The 26,914-nt window shown below is 40.3% G+C and overlaps 1 protein-coding gene across 1 annotated transcript; it reads right to left on the bottom strand.

Moving 5' to 3' along the window:
- Positions 1-12,005: 12,005 nt before the first annotated feature.
- Positions 12,006-18,903, bottom strand: LOC140244915 (monocarboxylate transporter 12-like). The gene is made up of 3 exons (XM_072324524.1): positions 18,642-18,903; positions 12,491-13,355; positions 12,006-12,159 (listed from the first exon to the last, which is right to left on the bottom strand). Exons 1-3 carry the CDS (start codon positions 18,901-18,903, stop codon positions 12,006-12,008), a joined length of 1,281 nt encoding a protein of 426 aa, XP_072180625.1.
- Between the last annotated feature and the right edge of the window lie 8,011 nt (positions 18,904-26,914).

Below are 26,914 nucleotides of genomic sequence, written 5' to 3'. Positions count from 1 at the left end.
AGCGGGGCTTGCAAAATTTGTGATACAATACGAGTATGTAGAGACAGGTCTTTTTGAATCAATGCATTTCGATTAATGGGGATCCTCCAATAACACTCTCCTAAAATGAAATGGTAATGACAAAAGATTGTAGGGTATAGTTATTCTTTTGTCCTGGAAGTTAACGTGGGAAGACAAAACGAAAACAGAAAAGGGGCTTTGGCCTCAATAAACAACAACAACAATAACAAAGCTACATCCATCTGAAAATTGATCGTGCAACATGTAAATGGCTGTCTGCGCCTTTGGGCATGACGCCAAACTTGAACTGTATGAAAAAAGCAAATATGTAATACAATGGAAATAGTAATACGATGAGAAGACGGTGTTTTTAGATGGATAAGATACTGTAGATGCGGAAGATTGTCTCTTCATGGTGGTTAAGTCCTTGCTGATGGCTAATCTTGTCGTAACTCAGTGGAGTGTGTGCATGGTCCCTGGAGTGCGTCCAGTGATTTGGATAGACCAATTAAATGGATAATATATACGTAGTGTGTTTAACTATAATTCTATGCATTAGGCAAGGCCCGACACAAACCTTTTTTTTTTTTTTTTTTTTGGTTCAAGTTCAAGTTTATTTCCATTTTTCGCCAAGAGCATAATAATTACGTCTCACGTTCTTTAGCGGCAGAAATAACGTAAACAAGACGATGTGAATTGAACAGAGTAAACAAAGATTGAAACCTTATAGTAGGCCTAATAATACATTGTAATGGGTACTGAAATAATCAACGTGAAGTATCAATATGCATTTATACGAAATGATAATGTCTTATGATGCAACAGAAAGAAACAAAGTTTTTTTTCCTGAAGTATGTAGGTTCTATTTTCCCTTCTTTTCTCATTTCCCGCACACTTGTAGTTTTAAGCTATTCACCTATTTTTTTTTTCCTTTTCCCTGTGAGGTGCCCACATAGTACAAAGCACAGTCTTTTGAGTGGGTACCTCCATTTTTTTTCCACAGAATGTATAGATATATTTGTTTGAAAAATGCCTCACTTTGTAATTACTATACTGACATGTATTTCTTGCTACCTATGAATCATTCCTTCAAATGCATGTCGACTTTATACTTTTTGTACATTCTGTTGAAAGAAGTGAAAATAAAACCTTTGAATTTGAATTTGAAATATTATACATATATATATATATATATGATTGCGTGTGTTTTATTCTTACATGATGTTGCATAGTAAAGGGCAAAACTCATCATTATCACCATCATTACCTGTGAAATCTCCAGCTGTCATGAATAGCGAGCTTATGGTTCCCACCTTAGCCGCCCCGGTGTCGAACTCCGCGCAGAGTATGGGCAAGAAGACGCCCGGGCATTTCGACACTCCTTGCCGAAGCACGAAGATCAGCATGGATCCTAAGGACGACGACCCAAGCCCATCCGCCATCTCGAGTTCGTCGTCGCTCTCCCGTCCTGTTCGACTCGCCATCCTGCGACCGTTCATTCGCCTCTCCACGATCGTCTGAAGTAGAACATTCCATGACTCGTCGGTGTCCAAATCCACCGTCGTGACTACTGCCACAAGGATTTGGTACGCGGTGTGAGTCTTGTGATTTTTTTTCTTCCCCCACGTCCACCGCTTAATTGAGGTAAGAGCGAAAATACGGACCAAGCTAGGCAATGACGTGTGTTGGCTGTAGCAAACATAATAATGACAGATACACCAATTATAAACATATATATCACAATTATTTTAATATCAAAATTCTCAATAGAAAGTTGTACTAACACGGTCGCTAACTCTCCGCCCTGCAGTCCTTCCATCCTAAAGCAAAAACTCCCGTACAATTTACATCGAGATTTAACCGAAGTCCAAAATATCTTCCTTCTGGAATAAACAAAACCTGAAGTGTCGTGCGGAATTGCCTCCGTGGTCATCGAACACGAAACAGTTCCCGACATTCGCTGCGAAGACCAGGGCTCAACCTCTCGTCGAGACGACGATTTATGATGGATCTCTCTTCCTGTCTCAAAGTGGCCCGAGGATATATTCTCACGTGCTGGAGTTTCCTTAAGGCCCTGTCACACCTTTCCGGATAAGTTACGCGGGCTTCTTGCGAGTAGGGATTTTCCAGCACCTGATTGGAGGATTTTCTGCGGGCGGACAAGGATGTTGGTGAGTTCCGTATTTGCGTCTTACTGCTAGACGCGTGCTATTTACCTGCTACTTGCGTGTATTCCGTGTGACCTGCGTGAGAGCTTTGAAACCGATCCATTTTCAGTTACGAGCGACATCGTATACGGGAACTGCGAAGTACCTGCGCGGGAGTTGCCTGCGAGGTGCTGCCGCTAAGTTCCTCCTACTGGTGTTCTGCGTGTGCCTCTGCCGCGACTCACCCGGAACGAGTTTTGAGTATGCTCAAGGCCTTGTCACACCGTGTCTGGGGAAGCCCTGCGGGTTGACTTGCGGGGAAAAAATCTTGCTACCCGGACCTCCCAGCAGTTGGCCCGCACCTGACAGTAGCTAGCGCGTATCTCGCCCGTAGTTGCCCGGAGGTGCGCACTCAAGTCCGATTTACCCGCAGCCAAGTTTTAAGCATGACCAAAACTTTTTCCGGGTGAGTCGCGGGGATTGCCCGCTGAGGTCCACGCAGAACGCCAGTAGGAGGCCCTCAGAGGCAGCACCTCGCAGGCAACTCCACGAGGGTACTTCGCAGCTGCAACGCAGGTACTTCGCAATCCCCATGCGGCCAAGATAATGACATTCTGTGGGACTTCGGCCATATCAAATTCCTTCAGGGTGATTCCTTCACCGAGTTGTCAGCCCTCACTCGCCACCCATGCGCCTGACACGCAGGTCACATGGAAGTAGAACGTAAGTAGCACGGGTCCAGCAGGTAAGACGCATGCGAAACTTGCCCAAATCCTTGTCTGCCTGCAAAAATTGTCCTGCGTGCTGGAAAATCCCCACACGCAACAAGCCCGCCCACCTTGCTCAGAAAGGTGTGACATAAAGGCCGTGTCACACCTTTCCGGGCAAGCCTTGCGTGCGACTTGCAAAGAGCATTTTTGACTACCCGGAGGTCCCCGTAGATGATCCGCACATGACAGTACCTATCTCAACCGTAGTCGCCCGGAGGTGCGCACGCATATATTTTTACCCGCAACCGTGTTTAGACCCTGTCACACCTTTCCGGGCAAGCTACTCGGACTTGTTACGTGTAGGGATTTTCTAGCATACCGGACATTCCTGAGGGCGGAAAAGGATTGAGCGAGTCAGCACATGTGTCTTACTTGCTGGACGCGTTCTACTTAAATTATACTTGCGAGTATACTGTGTGACCTTTGTACCAGTCGCGTGGGGGCTGACAACTCGGTGAAGGAATTCCTCTAATGGAATGGCTGAAATCCCACAGAATTTCATTATCTTGGCTGCATACGGGACTGCGAAGTACCTGCGTGGGAGTTGCCTGGGAAGTGCTGCCGCTAAGGACCTCCTACTGGCGTTCTGCGTGGACCTCTACGGGCATTCCCGCGACTACATTCGGAAAAGGTTTTGGTCATGCTCAAAACTTGGCTGCGGTTAAATCGGACTTGCGTGAGCACCTCCGGGCAACTACGCGCTAGATCAGGTGCGGACCAACTGTGGGGAGCTCCGGGGAGTAAATTTGTTTCCCCGCAAGTCAAGCCGCAAAATTTCCCCCGTACGGTATGACAAGGCATGAATGAAAATTGCAAACATTCTTGTTCGCCCGCTGAAAATTTTCTACGTGCTGGAAACTACCTCCTCGCCACAAGCCCGCGTAGCTTGCCCGGAATGGTGTGACACGGCCTTAAGGCCTAAACTTGGCTGCGGGTGAATAGGACTTGCGTGTGCAACTCCGGGTAACTACGGGTGAGATACATGCTAGGTACTGTCATGTGCGGGTCTTCTTCGAGGACCTCCGGGTAGTAAAAAATGTTGCGCGTTGCGTTGTGTGTAGTTCTACTCTGAATACATTACTTGTTATGGTTGATCTATGCATTAACTTTTATCAATGATTTTAGCCTCTTGAACTGAATTTCACCCTACCCTAATCCCAAAGAAATTATACAAATATATACTTGAGGCATTTGCCATTCTCATGTGGAATAAGGATTAAGGTTTCATAACTCAAAAGCAACTTCTACAGGTAAATGGACAATGGGCATTTCAACACAATTTTATAACGTAACAGCGCCCATCAAAAATATAAACTACAAGAAAAATTATGCTAATTTATGTATTTAAGGAAAACCTCAAAGAAATACACATTTTTGGGTTCATAATTATTGGAAGATAAAACTGCAGAATAAAATATTCAGTAAATCGATCTTACTTACCGGCACCAGTAGAAATACTGAAGACGTTCTCTAAAGCGCACCTGCATCTTATGCATTCACGTTCATCTCCGAACAATAATTGTTTTGGATTGTCAGATCTCATTCGATTCCTTCATATGATTCCTAATAATTTTGTGTAACATTTTTGACAAGGTCATACTATGAAATAATGAACAAGAACTGAAAACAAACTTTAGAAATCAGTACGTCTTAGAAGAATGCAATAATCATGTCTTTGTGGCTGGAAACTATGACAGTATACTAATTGTACTCTCCTGTCTATGCATCCAAAATTGGGGGGGGGGTCTTCTATTCCATTCTCACCATTTTATTCTACCTTTGATATTCAACATAATCATCTTTAGTATTCCACGTATGCAACAATCGTACTTATGTGATGTTCAATACCTACTTGAATAGTGAATGTGATAGAGGTATGGTCAATGAACAACAATCAATGAACAATAAAGAACTATAAACGCCGCAACAACAAAGGAGGTTCATTTACCAATAATAGGTGAACGATTCTTGTCAATGGGACAATACATATGGCAAGTGAGGGTGTGTATATATGTATATATATATATATATATATATATATATATGTAACACAGGGTGGCCCCTCAGAAAACAGAAACGAATATTTTTTTCAAAACCAAATTGTCCAATTTGGTTAAGTAATTTTCTTTCTGGACATGTTTTTGTTGATCATTAATTTCTTACTTTATTTTATCAAAGCTCAGCAACGGAGACTACCCAACAATTATTGACGGTCAATTTTCGACAATAATCCTATTTCAGCGTTCCACATTGTGATGTGCGGCCTCAATTCTTAGTTAGTCTCCAGAGGCAGTGGCTTTTGTTCGATGCTGAAACTTGTTGCTTTGAGCTAAGAAATTTACGCTCGACCCGTCTTTACAAAAACATCTGAAGAATGAAAACTACTCGACCAAATCGCATGATTTTGGTGTCATTCTTCTTCTAGATAAATTCTCTATATCTTTATGTCATTCATTTTGGTATCAAAGTAATGCAAATGTGCAAATATTTGCGAAAACTCACGTTTCCGATAATTCTAGTCCACACTGTATATAATGTGTGTGTGTGTGTGTGTGTGTGTGTGCATACTCTATGTTGTGCGGCAGTCATATTTATCAAAATGGACATGAAAAGGAAATGTGTTAGTTCTATTCACTAACAAATACTTGTTTAAAATCATAGACCCCAATTACTTTCAAAGACGTACAGTATAGTATATATTGCGGTGGCCATGTTTTAAAATGGCAGCCAAAACATAGGATGTGATGGTTTTATACACGAAAAGATGTATCCATTTAAATAACTGAACCTCAAAAACATATTTTTGCACCAGAATCATGAAGATGCATTCATTGGTTTTAAAGATATATGAATAGAATGTAGAGCGGCAGCCATGTTTTTTTTTTTTTTCAAAATGGCCGCTAATAAGTAGGTTGCCATGGTTTTATCCTCTAAAAAAAAATCATTTTATTGGAATCCTTGACCCTCAAAACCTATACTTTGGTACAAGAATCACGACAATCGGACTTAAAGTTTGCAAAATACACAGCATTGCTATATCACATGGCGGCCATTTTGAAAAATGGCCGCCACAGCCGCCACAGGCAGAATCAGAGTGGCTTCCATATCAGAAATGACTTGTATTGGCATCATGTACATGACTGGTGCTTTTACCATAATGTGCATGATTCACCCTATGTGCTCTATATCCGCTAGACTAGGGTGTTGTCTTCACCTGGACAGGAACATGCCTGTGTATATAGAAATCTGGCCTAGCAGCAACACACTGCTGAAATGTACTGAAATGCCAGGCTGCCAGTGAAGAGCAGCACTGTGCTGGGGGAGCCAAGTATTGACATAGAATAATGCTAATCATTCACCATTCTATGTGCTTTACAGAGACAATAACTACAACATACTGACTTCACGAAAATAACCTCAGTGGCTATACGCATCATGAATACGAACAAAGATCGTGGAAGAAATGACTTGTAACACAGTCCGTGTGTAAATGGTACCTTACGATGAATGCAAACAGGGAGGTGAGACTCATCTCGCCTCCCTGATGAAAATAATGGCGTTTTCAAACTGTACAACAAATTTCAAGAAAATAAAACTCTGGAAATTTGCCTATAACTCTCCTACCCCCACTATATCTCTCTTTTTCTCTCATTATTGGTAGAACTATGAGCAGTGAAATAGTGAGTGTATTGGTCATACTTTTAAAGGGGATGGCTAGTACCTGATCAGTGGGAATCAGTGGGAATGCTGGGGGATGATTGTTCAATTCCTTGTGGATTCATTTAAGAGTACATTATATAATATCTATTGTTGTGTGAAAATTATTTGCTTCAGAGTGGTCTCATATTCAAGTAATCTGCAGTTCAATGTTTCCAGGTTAGCATGCCTGTACAGTGACGGGTCGATCGTTAAAGGCCGTGTCACACCATAACGCGGGCTTGTGGCGAGGAGGTAGTTTCCAGCACGTAGAAAATTTTCAGCGGGCGAACAAGAATGTTTGCAATTTTCATTCATGCCTTGTCATACCGTACGGGGGAACTTCTGCGGCTTACTTGCGGGGAAACAAATTTACTCCAAGGAGCTCTCCGCAGTTGGTCCGCACCTGGCAGTATCTAGCGCGTAGTTGCCAGGAGGTGCTCAAGATAATGAAATTCTGTGAGATTTCAGCCATTCCATTAAAGGAATTCCTTCACTAAGTTGTCAGCCCCCACGCGACTGGCACAAAGGTCACACAGTATACTCGCAAGTATAACGCGTCCAGCAAGTAAGACCCCGTTTACAGTGCGGGGCTGGGCCGAGCCGCGGCCGAGCCCAGCCTCAATTGCGAGGCCGGGCCCCGCAATTTTGTCCGTTTACACTGCCGGGCTCGGCCGCGCTTTTGATTCAAACCTTTCAATATTTTGTCGTGGTGGCGCTCTGCTTATAAACAAATGCAATTTGGTATTGTCTGGTTTTCAGACCCTTCGCCAAATGAATTCCGTGGCGACGAAGTCGCCGTTCGGGCAAAGGCGTTTGCCGAAGGAAAGAATCCTTTGCAGGACAAAACCACCTTAAACTATACTAGTTTTCGACGTTGAGGGGATTAATATCCTGAATAGCAAAAGATACATGCAGAGGGTTTGGAAGCCAGACTAAAATTGGCCGCGCAATTGGCCGCGCATTTGGCCCAGTTTGCGTTTACACCAAGAAAAGGCCGGGCTCGGCCGCGGCTCGGCCGCGGCTCGGCCGCGGCCGAGACCACCTCCAGAGCGAGGCCAAATGCGAGGCCAATTTTGGCCTCGCATTTGGCCTTTTGCGCGTTTACACTGAAGCGGGGCTGGGCACGGCCGCGGCCGAGCCCGGCCTCGCAATTTTGTCCGTTTACACTGCTGGGTTCGGCCGCGCTTTTGATTCAAACCTTTCAATATTTTGTCGTAGTGGCGCTCTGCTTGTAAACAAATGCAATTTGGTATTGTCTGGTTTTCAGACCCTTTGCCAAATGAATTCCGTGGCGACGGAAAAGGCCTTTGCCGAAGGAAAGAATCCTTTGCAGGACAAAACCACCTTAAACTATACTTGTTTTCGACGTTGAGGGGGTTAATATCCTGAATAGCGAAAGATACAGGCAGAGGGTTTGGAAGCCAGACTAAAATTGGCCGCGCAATTGGCCGCGCATTTGGCCCAGTTTGCGTTTACACTGAGAAAAGGCCGGGCTCGGCCGCGGCTCGGCCGCGGCCGAGACCACCTCCAGAGCGAGGCCAAATGCGAGGCCAATTTTGGTCTCGCATTTGGCCTTTTGCGCGTTTACACTGAAGCGAGGCTGGACTCGGCCGCGGCCGAGCCGCGGCCGAGCCTCGCACTGTAAACGGGGTCTAAGACACATGCGCTGACTCGCACAAATCCTTTTCCGCCCTCAGGAATGTCCGGTATGCTAGAAAATCCCTACACGTAACAAGCCCGAGTAGCTTGCCCGGAAAGGTGTGACAGGGCCTAAACACGGTTGCGGGTAAAAAAATATGCGTGCGCACCTCCGGGCGACTACTTTTGAGATACATGCTAGGTACTGTCATGTGCGGATATCTACGGGGACCTCCGGGTAGTCAAAATTGTTCTTTGCAAGTCGCACGCAAGGCTGGTGTGACACGGCCTTTACGGGCTGTTAAGTAGAGGCACTATGCCTCTACTTAGATACCACACGCGTGTTACCATAAACATTCATATGGTTACCACTTATGTCAGTAATTTTATATAGAGAATAGAGTCATCTTGTTTACTTTCAGAATTGACAAGTGGTCATTGTCATGTCATTGTCATGAGGAAGACGAATGTATTCGTCGAAAATTTGGTCTGAATAAATGGCACTGCTGGACTGAAATGCATTACCACCATATACTTCTTCATCTTTTCTGTACTGGTACCAACACGCGGATTACAAGTATCATTATAGTAGTTGACAGAATGTGTGCCCTACAAAAAGACACTTGACAGTGTCCCACACTCCTTGATAAGATTCAAGATACGACTGTACTCTCAAGTCTATATACACATTTTCAGCTGCAACAACGCCGCACAGTATAGTGGCAAAATGGTTCTATGTGGAAGGATTTTTGTGATAATCTTGGTAATTGTGGATAATGTTTTTGTTTAATTTCCATCCTCAGTTTGAGCCATTATTATTAGGATCGCAGTTTTTGAAAACCATGCTGTGGTTTTTCAGCTGTAAAACTTCACCTCATTATTGAGTTGCAGTAATATTATAGACATTTCTTTTTTTAGATAAATTGTACTTTTAAATGTGTATGTCAGAAGTGTACAAGAAAAAAATATTACTTTAGATGAAGGATTTCGAATTTTCCATTCCCCAGGTGCATTCCAATGTGTGGATATTCAAAATTAGTGTTTCAATAATGAAATGCAAACAATTATCCGAGGATGCTTTATTGCCCTCTTTTCTCAAAAACATTTTTTGTGGTACTTTTTCTTTCCTATTTCTCACACATGGTAAGAATCTGCATGTTGATAAATGTCAATCTCAATAATATGTATATATAATATATATATATGATTATACTTAAGCATACACGACGTATATAGAACACATGAACAAGAGACCTCTGTGTAATGGAGTATTTGTCTACCTCGAGTAGACTGTGTGTTTGTAATTTACAATTACATTTTATGGACAAAATAAAAGGAAACAAAAAGCAAGCCTAGATCTTAGCACATTACTCCAAACAGTGAAAGGCTAATTCTTGTAAAATGAATGCAAACTATAAATCGGCAGAACACCAAACTTAAAGGGATGGTATACTATAGTATTGGTTGAGATGAGGATTAACTTTTGGCAAGATACTAAAAAAAAAAACCCACTAAAATGTTACAGAGCATATAGTTCTAAGAGGAATTCAAAGTTTGATTTATAAAAATTGATTTGGAAATGGCTGAGACATCCAAAATAAAGTGAAACAAATGAAGGGATCCAAATAAAAGGTGGGTCCCACGCCTTTTATTAGGATTGCTTTGTTTTACTTTGTTTTAGATGTCTCAGCCATTTAAAAACCTATTTTCATCAAATAAACCTTGAATCCCACTTAGCATTACCTATACTCTTTCATATTTCATAAGAGGTTTCTCATTATCTCACAAAAGAGAAGAAAACCTGAAGTCCCATCTCATCCAAAACCATATCATCCCTTTAACATTAATTGGTCAACCTCAATAGTCAATCAGACCATGTGGAGGGGGGGGGGGTAGAAACACACATTTAGGAACTGAAGGGATGATGAAGGATCCATAAATACGCCCTGACCACTTACAATAGCAACTCTTGTCACAAGTGTGTCAAACAGTCCTTTTATTCTCTTCCCAGTTAGGAACACGCGTTTTCATCGTTATAGCCCATTATGATAATTCCATCCCGTCGCACCTTACATCATGTAAATTCCGTCCCGTCGCGCGACGGGATTTATGTTAAAACTTTATAATTTTCTTATGAATAGAGATTATTTTATTTAGTGTCATGGATAGAGGGCCACACTAATTCTTAGATACATTATAGAATGTGAATGACCATACTCAAGTCTACCATATAGAACAATAATATTTTGTGTCAAAGTATTGAGAAAACATGTTTTTCTCCAAAATAATTAAGATTCTGACCAACAATTTAACAACCTGTAAGGAAAGTGATGCAAGATATGAATTGCCTTTAAGAAGGGTAACCCATGACAAAACTTGATATTTCCCCTACTTTTGTAGTTTTTGTGCGAATTATTTGGGGAAAAAATCCGTCCAGTCTCGCAAAGAGGGCGCTTTTCCCATTTTACTGGAATTTTACCGAATAGTCTGATGTCACATATATATATATATATATATATATATATATATATATATATATATATATAAGGCATGTATTTTTCTTAAAACTGCAGATTCTCAGCTTTCATGATATATAACATAGATACTCGACAGAAACAGTGATTTCATTATCAACTATCCTCTGATTAACAAACCTTAACGGATCATTTTATTGTCGAATGAATGAGACTTTGGAATAAGGAAGGTTCGGAATAACGCCACAATACCAGATGCGACTTTAACGAACCCTATTTCATGTTAGGCTTAACGAACATTCGGAAAAACGAACCTTTTTTCATTTTTTCATATCATTCATAATTATTTTCTGTTTGTTTATTTTAACGTACGCACACATACTACAATCACTTTCAAAATTGTTGTTGTGTTTTAAAGAAAGAAGAGAGAGGGAAAAAATGGGGCCCTATAAAACAAATAACTTGCCCCATTTCAAAATTGCATTTTCAAAATTGCAAAATCACTCTTTACCAATATAATGAACGAAGACCTCTGATACCTTGAATTATTGTAACACTCAGACACGAATTGAAGCTAGGCCTATACACGCCATACATCACGTATAGATATCGGACAATGAAATACACTTTACAATGTTTTTAAGAAGTGAAGATAATTATGTGATTCAAGGGTGATTCTATTTCTTTCTATATCTGTTTCCAGAACATGCAGTGATCAACATTATGAGAGGAAATGATAGGGCAAAGGCGTTCGCTAATCTAACAAATAATAATCTATCTCGTCAAGTCAGAAAAAAAAAACTTATGCACGGCAAAGCAAATAAATAATAGACAAATCTTTGAAACTTCAGGTTTATGCCGTGCAATCAAGCAAGTCGATTAACACTAAAATGATTAACATTCACGTTTATATTTTGTTCAATCGGTAAATAACTGTAGCTTTGCAACTTCTCTCTGTCACCACTAGTCTGTGGTAAATGCTCCTTTTTTTTTCCACGATATTAACGTACAGACAAACGCACAGCAAGCACTTTTACCAAGACAGCGATCGAAATCGTGGCAGCTGTGAATGCATGTGTAAGATGTCTGATTGCACCAATAAAGACCATTATACTCAAAATCATTATAGTCTCATTAGGTTAATCCTACACATTTAATTATGAATACAGCGGTGCATGTCATATCAAACTTGGAAGTGGACAATGCGCATTTGCTCTATAGGCGAGAAATGTCAACCCGTGCGACCCACGGGATGTAGTTTCCATGAAGGGCTCTGTTCACGAGCGTTCCTGCTGCCCTCCACGGTTTCGGCAGCTGATGTACAAAAGATTGCATGTCATCAACAATACCACAAGAAGTTGTACGCCCCCGAGCATTAAAAACGAGGAGTTGTAGTTTCCAGTAACCTCGAAAAGGCGTCCTAAAATGAGAACAATGGAGAAGAAAGTTGACAAAACATATCTGTGTTTACATAACCTCTTGTTTGATATTGCCAGTTAGATAATGCTATAATAAAGATTTGTTGTAGTCTTCATATCCAATTATCCAGTTTGTCCAAAACTGTAAAATTTATAACTTTTGAACGGACTCTTCGATAAATCTTTTAGATGTTATATACAACATTCTTAGCACATCAATTATTTCACGGAGCTAAGCTGAACTTCAATGGCCTTCAGAGTGATTCTATAATAATTCAGATGATGTTTCCCTTTAACAAAAATGATGTACATGTATTTTACCTGTTGCATAGGCCGATGCCGTTCTGCCGAGACCACTGAAAACGAAGCCCCAACTCACTGCGTTGGGGAATCTCTCGGGTCCAACAGTGATGTGTAGAGTGGTTACACTCGCTGGAAAGAAGGCCCCGGCCCCGGCACCTACCACAACTGAGCCAGCCATGAGCGTTCCATAAGTGGTACATAGCGGGTCCAGAAGCAGCGCAGTGGCCATTAGTGTGGACATTATCATTAATAGTTGATTTGGAGTCAGCCATTTCTTGTCGATGGCAAAGCCGTGGGTGAACTGAAGGACCATGAGGGAAATGCCACCCGCCGAAGCCACAAAAGTGGCATCGAGGGGTTCGAAGCCTTTCTCAATCACGTGTGGGATTAGGAAGATGAGCCAGCCAATAAAGACGAACCGTCCGGCGAACTGAGCCAGTAGGATGAGAACTGTAGACAGGTCCAAGAAGATGGATAGTCCCAAGATGGAGAAAATTGTTCTCATCATGCTTGAAATTCTTCCACTAGAATCAGGCGTAGTAGCACTTCCTTGGTCGTCCTCTTGAAGGAGATATTTTCCTTCACTTGAACTTGCCGCTGGCCCGTTTTTTCTGTTTCTCCGCCTTCCCCATGTTCTCGAGGTTTTCTCCTCGTTTTTCGCGCTCTCTTTATCTACAGGCCTAAAGAGCATCGCGCAGACTATCGAATGTAGGCAAAGACTTCCGAGTAGCAGGAAAGCTCCCCGCCAGCCGTAGATATCGACGAAAATCTGGAAGAGCGGCGGGATTATCACTATGCCTAAACCCGATCCGCTGTATGCGATACCGTTGGCGATGCCGTAGTACTTATCGAAATACTGGGGAATGATGGCCACCGATGACACGTAGGACATTCCAAAGCCTACACCTGTGTTATGAAGGAAGATACAGTTTAAAATCAATTCAAGAATGCTGTTGTTCCTTCACTTGATTCCTCACGTACAGGAGAGAGGCAATCGGTTGCATATATGAGAAAGAGCTCAAAACCTTTTTGTTCCAGTAACTATGTGCTTTCTTTTCACTCTTTCCAAATGAAGCAATGTAAAAGAAGGTCTAACCTTTCTGCGCCAGGAGTGTCACTGTCTGACAGTCAGACACACATTTAACGACTTCATTATTATTATCATTATTATTATTATTATTATTATCATTATTGTTATCATCATCATAATTATCATTATTATTATTATTATTATTATGATGATGATGATGATGATTATTATTATTATTATTATAATCATTGTCATTATTATTATTTTTATTATTACCATAATCATTATCATTATTATTATTTTTAAAGCTGTCTGTAACACTTTGCCACTGCTTTGTAAACTGACGTTAATCCGAAGGGATAAGTTGTTTCTGGAAAAAAAAAAACAGGAATAGATAAGTTCAAAGAGCTTAGTTTTAGCCACTAGCAAATATTTATTGGGTTGCCATGGCATCTTTACTCTGTATTAATTATTGAAATATTTCATCTGGCATTGCATGTAATTCATCACGTGATCAGAATCATTACACTGCGTAAGTGACAAAATAGAGATCATATTGTTACTGCAGACGGTACTCCTTTCATTTCCATAGGAAGGAAACTGCTTATTGCATATCTGCTTTTGTGTATTACAGATATCTATACTATCCAAAGGCAAATGCAACCATTATAATTATATCAAATGGGTTAGTCAAATACCAGTTAGTGATTGGCTAAACACAGTCACGTGATGGAGGAATATTGGTTATGTTCGCCCATGGGAAAACATTTTGACGTAACAAATGACAGAAGGACCCGCGCACACACAGTGAATTTGGCTCTGCGCGAGCGATCGAGTGCGTTATGCTGGTGGCTGACGTTGACGTAGTATTTGACGTATTTGTCTAACCCATATAATATAACAGATGATGACTTTTGTTGTCTGGAACATGTACCAAACGTTCCACCCTCAGGGTTTGAAATGCTATTTCGGGAGGCTATAAGTCCCTCGACTTCGTCTCGGGACTTATAACCTCCCTCAATAGCATTTCAAACCCTTCGGGTGGAACATTCGGTATGTTCCCTCCCCCGCCAGTCACCATCTATATAATGTATTATCATAAACTATTTTTTTTCTAATGATTTTACGTAATGTTCCTGCGTATTTTTGTGTGACAGCTAATTTGCGAAAAGTTGCAAAGAAGGGTTCACCGGATACGACGAGGCAAATTCCCGTTTCGGCCAGGGAAGACACTCCAAATAAAGCTATAATCCCGCTAGCTCCCATGATCCCTCCGATTAGTGCGACGGTCCGGTAGTCCATCAGGCGACAGAGTCCTCCCGTTACTAGGCCTGAAAAGACAAAGCAACGATATATATATATATATATATATATATATATATATATATATATATATATATATAGATATATGAGATATGAGAAAAGGAAGGAGAAATCGGTGCGTAGCTTTGACATCATTATTTTTGTCCACTTTGCACTTATTCTATTTTGACTATTCAAGGCTATTTTGAAACTCATCTTTATCAGTCTTTGGTTGTTGGTTGATGTTGTGTGTGTGTGTTTGCCTACAATGCCTATAATATATCATCTGATTCATCTAGATATTTTTGTTTTGTATAATTTTAAAAGCTTTTGAAAAATTTGCAATTATTTGAAGAATGAACACAATATATATTCTAAATGAATATCTAACCATAGATATGTGGCATGGTTTAGAAAACTTTGGAACAGTGTGTATGTAATTAGAAAATGAAGATATTTTGTTTGTGTCTAATCAAAGAATGAACATAATGTATAGACATCTTAAAGTGTCTCAAACCTTATATCTATCTTTATATGCTTTAAAACGTTCTGTAAAAGTTTGCATAAAATTGAAGAATGCAAATATATTGTATACATCTGATTGAAGAATCGGTTGATTTTTATCTAATTGAGGAATTAACAGTGAGACATTTTGAATGTGTCTCTAACCATGCACGAATAGTCTGTATTCACCTTCGTAGACGTTTGATTTGAATTGATGAATGCACACACTTAGTTGTATGCTTAAAAATGATTATAATAATTATACAAAATGAATATGTGTATAGGACAGGAGGGATGTAATTACACGTCTCCCAGAAGCTGAACCACTAAAGCAGCTGAAGATATTTTATTCATGACGATGGTTGAAAAAAAAAAAAGGTGGATGTAGATTGTTCATATCACTTCTCTCTCGTGTTTTGTCTAGAGTCCGACATCCAAGAAATATAAAATGTGATGTTCCTATAGCTTGCTGGTCTGGCTCCTCTATAACTAAACTCTCGGCATTATTATCATTATCATCATGCCAGTCTTCTCTGCGAGTTATTCACGATTACGGAATTCAGTAGGCCTATACGAAAAATTGAATTAGCCGACGACTAAGCAGGCAAAGCATATGTTATTGGGAATAAAATTTCATTTAATTTCACTTGAACGCCACTCACGCACGCACACACACACACACACACACACACACACACAGTGTATTATATCAGTGGCGGATCCTGAGGGGAGCGCACAGGGCGCCCGGGCCTTCTATTTTTTGTTAAAACAAAAGAAATGTAACGAAAAATGGAGGGGGTGGATGCAACCTCCTTTAATTTTGTAAAGGCACCCCCCCCCCCCCTTTTACGGAATTCCTGGACCCGCCCCTGTATAAATTGCCGAACTTCAGCGCAATCACTATATAGGGCCTATAGGAGTAACAATATGCGGATACATGTATTCCACACAGGATTGTCGATGATCCGACTGAAAGAGAATAGCCCCCTAAAATGGGTGGCTTTCCAGATGCGTTATTATCACCATTCCGAAACCAAGGAGGTACTAGGCGAGCCGAAACCAAATATTTTTTTTTTTTTTTTCATGATTGCAGTATGCTTTGTTGGCTGCGCTGTATGCGGTTTGTATTCATTGTTCGTTAGTGCATGGGGTCAGACTTGGAATGAATCAAAAGATAATCTCACACTGATTCACAGTACTTCTTCTGAGATCTTTAGCATTCTTCTGTAGGGCTAAAGTCCAACTGAAACGTCAAAGGAGCTGAGCACGCATCGGTGCCTTTCTGCCGACTTCTGCCATAACAGTTATCACATTCTGTAAGAGTGCAATTTGCTTTCGTACAGTGGGTAGGATCGTTGTATTTTATGGCTTATGCAGTTTGCGTCAGAATTGTACTGCTTGAGAAATTATGAATGAATCATGTTGTGTCTGCTCTTAGCAAGTATGTTCTTCAGTAAACGCTTGGCTCTTGTATAAAAAGAAAAAAAAAGTTAATCAGTATAATCAATGTTAAGTATTGTTAAATATTTAAAATGTGAACAATAGTTACAATAAGATTGTTTCTATAACAAACCGTCTGCAGTTATGGTTTATTGAGGAAAATAGTGATATCTCCTTGTATTTCAGGTTTTAATGCGTAATTTTTCTATGATATGATGTTTTGTGATACAATATTGACCTACTACTTGATGGTTCTACAACATACACGGAGTTCAATATTACCCACAGTTCGACTACTGTGACTATACTGTTCGTAAATTCGGTCTTGTACATATCAATCCCAAAATGTCAAACGACAAAAGGTTCAAAAGAGAGCAGCAAGAGTACTGATGATCAAAACAATTGATACATTTTTACTTCTGATCTCTCTGAATTTAAAGATAGGTGTTTATAGATAAACGCTTGAATATAATGATTGAATAATCAAACAATGCATATCCAAACAATAAATACATAAATTCGCGACAACGCGCAATTCAGAAGGGCTTTATTTCAACCAACTATATTTGAAGAGTTTGTTGGCAAAAACCGATAAGTCCATATTTTCAAAATGGAGATATTTGCGATTAAAGGTCAAGAAAAATAAAGAGAATAATAAGAAAATTTTGGCTTCTTTTGACCATAACTCCAAAAATGTACCTTTTTATTATGTAGTAAGTGACCAATATATCATTTAAAAGGTATTATTTTGTACTTTATGACAGAGACCGTACTTTAAAATCTTCAAAAATGGACTTATCGGTTTTTGCGAACAAACTCTTCATTAATTTTGCAACTGAAAGGCAAGACAACCGAAAATACGGTTTATGTATTTGCCGGTACCAAAATTTTCAGACTGAATGTTTACAGCTCCAGTTCTCTTTTGTGTGGTATAATGAACGTGGGCGGTTGGGGAGTAAGATAGATTATAAAAACTGGCATATGTCATTTCAATCTTACAAAATTTTGTTTCCGCTATGCATCGTACGTGCACTTCGACTCAATTCAATTCAGTTATTTTTATTTCCTGCATCGTAAAATCCACATGAAAAAAAAAAAAGCAAAGAAAAAAAATCGCCGGGGTAAAATTTCCACTAAGTATCTAAAAGCAACAACAACAACAACAACAACAACAACAACAACAACAACAACAACAACAATAACAACAACAACAACAAAACAACCCACGGGTTACTCAGCTGACTTGAGGGTTTCTCGCGTATTTGACAGAATGACTCCTTTTAATCTTAAATGCAAAGTTTACAAAAAATAACTTAAAGCATCGGTTGCCGTTAGTTATTTGAAGGCCCATTTCTTCACGTTGTAAGATTTATTTTTCTATTTTTCTCCCATGAGGTATGTAAAAAAGCCCACAGAAATGTCTAATATCAGTCACTGCGCGCGCTTCAGATTACTTTGGCATATTCATGGATAAAATGTTCTTAATGGGTGTGCCTAAACTTAGTTAAATCCGGTTTTCCCTTCACAATGGTTGCCATAGCTTGTCATGGAGTTGTCAGCTTGATGACGTGTGCTGATCACATCATAACATCATCAGTTAATTTTCATACTGCATGTACTTCATGGAGTTACGATCATTTAAATTTATAGGCTCAAGTCTTGTACAGTTAGTATTGTATTGTAGGTGTACCGGACCCATGATGGGGAAAATGGTTGTATTTCATTAATTTACGGGCCCATTTTATAACACAAAATAGTATGATGCACAGGCCTATTTCGTGGAAGTGAGAACAGTCTAAAACCCATGCACTCACTGCGCTTGTGCATGGGTTTAAACAGTTCCATATCCAAGTCTCACCGATCCACTCTGTCCTGTGCATCATTTGTATATTATTCTCCGCCATAATATATATTACCTGTGAAATCTCCAGCTGTCATGAATAGCGAGCTTATGGTTCCCACCTCAGCCTCCCCGGTGTCGAACTCCGCGCAGAGTATGGGCAAGAAGACGCCAGGGCATTTCGACACTCCTTGCCGAAGCACGAAGATCAGCATGGATCCCAGGACGACGACCCAAGCCCATCCGCCATCTCGAGCTCGTCGTCGCTCTCCCGTCCTGATCGACTCACCACCATTTTCCTCCACGAGATCGCTTTCAGGGGAGCTTCGACTCGTCATGATCATTTGGCACCATCATTGGCACACTGCAATGGCGGAAACCTGTAGCTATAAGCGGTGAAATTCACGTTCGAATTCCTCCTCCTACGTTTATGTTCAACAAAAACGCACAACCGACACACATGTACCGTGCATCAAAAAGGGAATGCTTTACCGATTCATTATGGCAAAAAAAAAAAAAAGATGAAGTCTGAATGAGGCAACAATGTTTCACGAAATTTCTTGCGGTATAGAGCCACTCGTTCACATAGCATTTTTTTTTTTAATTACTGCCCGAAAACTACTGTTCATCACTGACCCAGTTCGGGCCCTCCCCAGTGTGCGCGGGCCGACATTGGGCTGAATGGGTTGCATATTTGGTATTATACACATATTGTATCATGAAAAGAAATGTGGATTTTTTTTTCTTCTCTCCCTCTCCCTCCCTCCCTCTCTCTCTCTCTCTCTCTCTCTCTTTTACATGGAGCGAGGAAAGAGCGAACTGTTGACATTCGTGTGGGCATAATATCAAAGAGGCCATTGATGAAATTCGCCTACGATGTCTAGTCTCGGACCTGAAGGCGAAAAGGCGATATTTTTAATCCCATTGGGTGCCTTGATTGTTTAGGACAAGAACAATCAGAAGAAGGCAACTTGTTGAAAAAAAAAAAAAACAAAAAACTTCTATCCTCAGCCACACCAAGTCGCTTTATGAGGCGAGTTTAAAGTCGTCCTCGAGCCGTAGGCCTTGGTTAAATGTGCTTACGCAAAATATTCTGTTCCCGACATTCTACCATTGCTATACGTTTCAAGTCCTGAATGATATTAGAAACATTCCTTGTAGCAAACGGCCCAGAGTCGAATGCCGAGGGACTGCAATCCCCTGAAAGATATGCCTCTCTATAGTTGAGTAGTAGCATATTTTTGTATCTGGACGGTTGTGTGTTCTGGCATCTTTGCTGGCTGCCTTGATCTTCCAGCACGAACAGTTTAGCTACAACACTGCATTGTCTTGCCATCATTCAGCCGATATATTCAACCGATAGTGTGATATTCTCGTCTTTTCATCTTCTCCGATCTGCATGGCAAAGGCGAAAAGGCGAGATTTCGTAACTCGCCTTCTCGCCTTCTGGAACCTGAAAAGATAAGAAGACGAGATTTTAGATCTCGCCTGGCGCCTTTAGTTCTCGGACCCCATAAAGGGTCAAGTATAGAAAGATCTCGAATACTCGCCTTCTCGCCTACTCGCACCCAAAAATTCGAGGAGGGAGATTATTCTCGAATTTTCGATGGCTCTTACAAAAAATAGTGCGTCATACCTGTGTCCAGCGGTCTCTTACTAATGTTTTCACCTCTTTCTCAAAGTGTCCTCCAAATAGCACCTTTCAATTCAATAGTTTATTTATTTCCATCATCTAAAAAGAAAAAGAAAACATGATTCAAAAGCGGTACAAATTGTCGATTTGTCTTTCATTCATCTAAGTTCAGTTTCTTCCGAATACAATATAAAGTGTATGCGCTAATGATATCACATAAAAAAGAAACAATGCACACTTTGTCATGGTAACAAAACAAAAGCAAACAAGTAAGTAATCATAACGACGGAAAACAGTGTTCCACTAAAAAGGCAAGATTGTGAGACGTTGAACACTGGAATGAAAACAACAACAGCACCAATATGTTATACCAATAAGATCTATAGCAGTAAGTGAGAAGCACGTGCAGCTTGTTAGCTGCGTGTGATTCTGCTATCAACGGCACGTCTCGGGCATCAGGTACTATAGTAACGTTCTATCCACTATACTGAGCGTGAAGGACGCTTAAATAGAAATAAAGTCGTTTGCATACGATCAAAATTATTTTACAGTTTTGATCTAAAAAAAAATGCTACCAAAACAGCGCATTATCTCGGCAAATTGCGTCAGGCAGACAAGCTTCTTGGTAGACCCAAAATGGTGGAAGACGAATTTTGAGCCCTTCTGAGAACTTTATCCTGCACAAATGCATGTTGACTAGTGTTGATTAATGATATCCTCAGGAAGTCAAATTGTGGCCAAAATAATATCTAGATACGTATCAAAATAATTTATTACTAGTTTTTACTATTTTCTTCAGATTAGGCCTATCAATGCCTACGTGGAAAGTAACACCCACGCCAGCCCAAGATTTTGTATAATTGACATCATCTGTTAATCAAGGGTAAAGTAATGATATGATTAACAGAAGACATTGGAATGCACCTTCTCCTAGACTGGGAAAACTACATGTCTCCCTGCAATGTCTTTTGTAATCATAATGGGAATGACGAGACCAATCCGAAAACGAAAAAAAAAAAAAAAAATCGTGCAATTCCAAATGTTCGTTTACAGGGATGACGCAGTCTTAGTTGAGATGGGATTAAGGTTTCAACTTTATTGCGAGATAATTAGAAACCACTTATATAAAATCTCAAAATTGATACAATTCTAAGAGAAATTAAAAGTTTATTTGATGAAAATCGGGTTTGAAATGGCGGAGATATCTATAAATAAAGCAATACAAAGTGGTCCATATAAAAGATAGGTCCCACCTTTAGTTGGGATGCTTGTGTGTGTGTGTGTGTGTGATTTTCCCCAGCATTCGAACAGCATTGACATACAATGCTTGCATATAGATGCATAGTTTTGTAAAAAGATGAAGTTCGATCCTCTTTAACTAATTATAACTGTACACTCTTAAAACATCCGAGTCAGAACTGACCCGGAACTGGGTCCATTGGGGTCACACACGGTTCCGGGTCAAAAATGACTTGGAATTTGGTCATGAAGACCCCGAATGGGGTCACCCTAGTTTGCAGGCACAAACCCTTGTTGGTCGTATAGGAGTCTGCATGCGCCAAGACTAATACACGCACCACTACACTGCAGTCTCTCCCTTGTTGGGAGAAGCTTCAACACAGGGCCTATGGGACAGTGCCAAAGTGGTGCATGTAGTAGTCTTGGCGCAGACTCCTTTACGACCAACAAGGGTTTGTGCCTGCAAACTAGGGTCACCCTGACCCAACTCATGATTCTGCATGGGTCATATCTGACCCCGTTCTTTGTCTACCACTAACTTGTTCTTATTGGCTGTCTATAAAAACAAGTTGGGCCAAATGTAATGCATGGGCGTCTACGAATAAATAGGGCCTATACACAACAGAACTGCATCAGAGAAAAACAATAGAAAACAAATACTGTTGGCTAAGAGGTGAGATAGAGAGTGGGTCTATAATACACATCGAAGGAGTGTAGACTGTTAGATAGAATGTGCATAGACCCATGAAATTGGTCTGTATGGATTTGTACTATTTTTTAGAACAGTATCTATAATGCGTGTGCGTGCGTCCGTGTGGGTGTATTTGTGTGCAAGATTATAGTGTAAACATTATGTGCATGCTTGTGTATTGTACAGAGAGAGAGGTTTTTTTCAGCAAAATAGTAAGCAGTGTTGGTATGATGAAGATGCACGGGGTGTGGATGTGCGTGTGTAATATACATGTAAGAGATGGAAGTGGTGGTGGTGGGGGGGGGGGGGGGAAGGTAGGTAAGTTGACTGATTATTCCAGTATGTACCTATATAGTGTTTGGGATTTATCCGGACGGGTAAGGAAGGATAGAAATTGACGTTTGGTGAATGAAACGAAATGCTGCTTAATTTTTGCAATTCGTAGCATAATAGGAGAATTTACAATTCAATGTATCGTTTTCAATACCCGTTTTCCATTCTAGGTTGTTTGTTTGTTCGTTTGTTGTTGTTGTTGTTGTTGTTGTTGTTGTTGTTGTTGTGTTTTTGTGTTTTTTATTGCAATATTTGACCCTTGACCAAACCTCGAGCAGTACCATGGACCCACCCACCCCCCCCCCCTCCACACACACATACTGTACACAAATAACATCCCATGGATCAAGGTAACGGAAGTGGTTTTTAGAATAACCTTGATGAAATAGATAATAGAATAAACACTATTTAGGGCTGTGACATATTTTCAGTATTGTTGCCAATTCAATGTCATATAAGGTAATATTGTTTAACCACGACACCGCCTCATCCTCCTATAATAATAATTATGTCCAATACAGTGCTGATATCTGCATAGATCTCTGTAATATACCATAGTGTAGAGATCAGTGAATGTTCTTTATGGCATGATTGAGGGTGACGAACGCTCTCCTCAGACGAATGGATTATCCTCACAGTTTTCTTTGTTGATCGTTGATAATTACTTTGATAATTTCACTGCACATTGATTGTATTAAGCTGTCCCTACTGAATTCTGAAATCCCCATAGACATGATACACAGACTACCAGGTTCCCGTAAGGAACGGGTTAAGAGCAAAAATGTCGTTAGGTGGGATTTTTTTTTTGCGCCCATACTGAATTTCCGTCAGATAATGGGGAGAATGATGTAGAAACTTAATTAAATATCTTGCACACGAATAAAGAAATAACATCAGCACAATGTGCGATGGATACGAGCAAAAGACGTTGAAAAGGAAATTGACATATCCCATGCATGACAAAATGACAAAGGACATTAAATCCATTTACAAATTGCAAAACAAACGAGATTTTATTTTTTTTTTTTAACAACTGTATATCCCTACCGATCTGTCGCAGGATGTAGGCCTAACTCTTACAAAAGACAGAAAACATAGTTGATAACTTCTTGTTCTCTACAACTTAAATTGGTTATTTTGTTTAGGTTTTTTTCCAATTTGAGTTTGTCTCATGCCGTTTGTTTTTAAGTGGCCGTTAGGGGCGCTGTCAATGTTTGTAAGTACAGTAAATAACTACTGGTAAAAGGACAAGACAACGCGAATGGTATATGCCTTGCATCAGGACACAACCCTGCATCACAAAACCAACAAAGAGTCGCAAGACATGGATTTTTAGTTAAGGACAGATTCTGAAAGAGAAGACTCTAAGCTTTAATATGATGTATATTTCAATTCAAATGGTTAACCACTCTAAATATTGGAAAGAAAGCACACACTGGAAAAGTGTGAACTGAGAAAATACGCTCTAAATTACAGAGTCTATTCAAGCGCTTAATCTTTACAAGCCGTGCTAGCTGCGTGATGATTGGGACAAAAAAAAAACAGGATGTAAACCACCGAAGCAACAACAATGAAGGGATTATCAGATTAACTAATTTTGTCCATGATTAATGCAAACTTTCAAAGCAGTGGCATTATCTTTTCAAAAGTTATTAGAGTTGAAAGTGAAGAGTGTGCACAGGAATTTCAAGAAATGAAAAGGGACCTCTAAGACATACCTGATCGCACTACTTATCTTTAAAAAAAAGGGTTGTGAAAACCTGCCGTGAAAACACACTTTCCCATTCATTTTATGATCTCAAACGTATGAATAATGTAGAAGAGGAATAGTTCTTTCAGAAAATATATATTAAAAAAAAAAACTGACTTGACTGACCCGTTTCACCTTTTTTGAGTCCTCACGTAAAAACAAGGGGTCAACTTTTTGTTGCTTTGTGATGCACAGTCACATTGGACCGACTTGACATCATAAGGACTGGACAAGGCAAGGGGGATGGTATGCCTTGAATCGGGACACAACCGCTGCAGCCTGCCGCTTGGACTCGGTTCCAGCGGCTGGCGCGTCGTCCAAAATTTCACAACCACAACGTGTGGGGGCGCAGTGGGCCAAATACAAAGAGATTTTACTGGGGAAAATCTCTTTTGCCAAATATCGATAGAGGTCATAGGAAACCAAAGCCCAAAGAGAAATGTGGATTAAGTGAAAGCAGCAACATTAGTAGAGGACATCAGTGAAAGTTCGAGGAAAATCGGACAATCGATGCAAAAGTTATGAATTTTTGAAGTTTTGGTGCTTGAACCGCTGGATGAGGAGACTACTAGAGGTTATGACGTGAATTTTGTGGACAACAATATAAAGAAAATTCAACACGCTTTCTTGTACTTTCCTAGCATAATGAAAGAGCACTTGACTATTATACTGCTCTCAGAAAGCAGGGGGAATAATTACTATACCCTTAACATAATATGTATGTCAGTATCAAGTTGATGGAATGTTTTATTTTCATGAAAAACGAATTTCTGTGGAATTCCCTATTTATTTTCTTTTTACTCTATTGTTGTCCACACATGACCACAAGCTCGACATTTAAAAAAATAAGGTCCACGAGTCATACGGCCCATTAGTCATACTACACGTGAGCTCAACACTTACTCAAACAAGGCCCATGAGTCCGACACTATAGACTGGCGAATAACGGAAGTTCCACGAGACCGACTCTGAAGCCCGTGCCCATGGGCTTTTCTTTCTTTCTTTTTTTTTTTTTTTTTGCCTCGTGTCGAGCTCGTCGGCTGTACGACTCGTTGCATAGGGTTGTATGACTCGTGGGCAGCATGACTCGTGGGTGTCGGACTCGTGACGTGCACTCTTTGGGGGCACCATGCAGTGTGTCGAGAGACAAGTTACAAAGGCCTTTGAAGCAATAAAAACTATATCACTGCCATTCATGCAAATAAGATTAGAAGGAAACATAGTGCCCTTATTCCTTCCCTTGCAGCATCCATCGATCTGCGGCCGGTTGTGTGCGACACGAGTTGCTCAGACCCTCGTTGGGGTTTATTGCCACTTGGTCTACTTTCCAGTTCGTCTAACACCACTACGGCTACTTTCCAGTTCGTCTAACACCACTACGGCTAACCTCACTTGGTCTACTATCAATTTCGTCTAATGCCCCTTTGGTCTACTTCTCACTTGGTCTAATGCCCAGTTTGGCTACTTATCGTTTCGTCTAATGACGAGATGGTCTAATTGCAGTTTTGTCGACTTTTCCCCATTTTGTCTGATAAACTGTGGGTATTAGACGAAGTGAGCATAGCCCATCTGGAAGTAGACCAACTGGCGATGAGGCTAAGTGGCAATTTGACTAAATGGTCATTAGACGAACTGGTTGTAGACGAAACAGGATTAGACCACGTGGCTTTTGAGACTAAATGGCTATTAGACGAAGTGGGAGTAGACCAAGTGATAGATCACCGTCGGTAACGATATGACCTAATAACATCGACTCTTTTGTCCGCCTCCATTGTTTAGTAGTATCAACTGGAGATTCCATATTTTATCATTCCATATTTTTACCATTATCTCGTCCGTTATTTCTCCAGTTACTTAATTTGTTACACATCACACGATAGACACTTATCATACATTGGTTATGTCTATGAATATTTTGAGTGCAGTCGATGTAATAACAATAGTTAATATTTTTAGAGCGCCTTTTCCACTGGATATACAAAGCGCTCTGAGATGTCATCCCTAGGGGCCCGTTGCATAAAACTCCAACCGGACTTTTTTTCCGGTTGAAATCACAAAATTCCGGTTGGAAGCTCCCAACCAGAGTTTTTATGCAACGGATTTTACATTCTTAGATTAGCAACCTTAAAAAATTCTGGTTGGGCAAATCCCAACCAGAATTTTCTAAGGTTGCTAAAAAAGTTTTATGCAACGGGACCAAAATATACAAATTACCAGGCAGCGACAGTGCAAGTCCACCGCTCATTTAGGGATATCAAAATAAGTAGGTCTTCAAATTTTGTTTGAAGTGATCTAGTGTTGGTGATGATTAGAGAAGAGGAGGGAGCTTATTCCACAGCCTGGGAGCCCAGTAGAGGAGAAAACTGCATCTCCAGCTAAGTTTGTTGGTACATGGTTGAGTAAAGGTAACGGATGATGAAAGACGAGCGCGCCAGCCGCCTAGAGTGTAGAGTGGGGAAATAAAGCCTTTGCTCAAAGTTTAATAAATCAGAAAAAGGGCGCAATTCATATCGAGTTATCAGAATACTAGTATACGCAGAAGTTTTGCTGATCGGACTTTTGATTTGAAATTCTTGTTGTATAGGATACCATGTGTCCAATTAATGCACATAATATATAGTCATTAAATCATTCTTTGTGCTTTTTCTTTTTCACCCCATCTTGTATATCCATAAATTTCATTTATCATATGTAATATTGACA

The sequence above is a fragment of the Diadema setosum genome, chromosome 21 (genome assembly GCF_964275005.1).
Source record: "Diadema setosum chromosome 21, eeDiaSeto1, whole genome shotgun sequence".
Taxonomy (NCBI): Eukaryota; Metazoa; Echinodermata; class Echinoidea; order Diadematoida; family Diadematidae; genus Diadema; species Diadema setosum.
This window is presented reverse-complemented; position numbering and strand designations above follow the sequence as displayed.

Excerpts from the sequence above, each read along its gene's own strand:
- LOC140244915 (XM_072324524.1), bottom strand. The coding sequence starts at position 18,903 with ATGACGAGTCGAAGCTCCCCTGAAAGCGATCTCGTGGAGGAAAATGGT. Across the intron at positions 13,356-18,641 it reads GACAGCTGGAGATTTCACAG|GTGTAGGCTTTGGAATGTCC; the intron begins GTAATATATATT and ends TTCATAACACAG. Across the intron at positions 12,160-12,490 it reads GTTTTCAGTGGTCTCGGCAG|TCTCATTTTAGGACGCCTTT; the intron begins AACGGCATCGGC and ends CTTCTCCATTGT.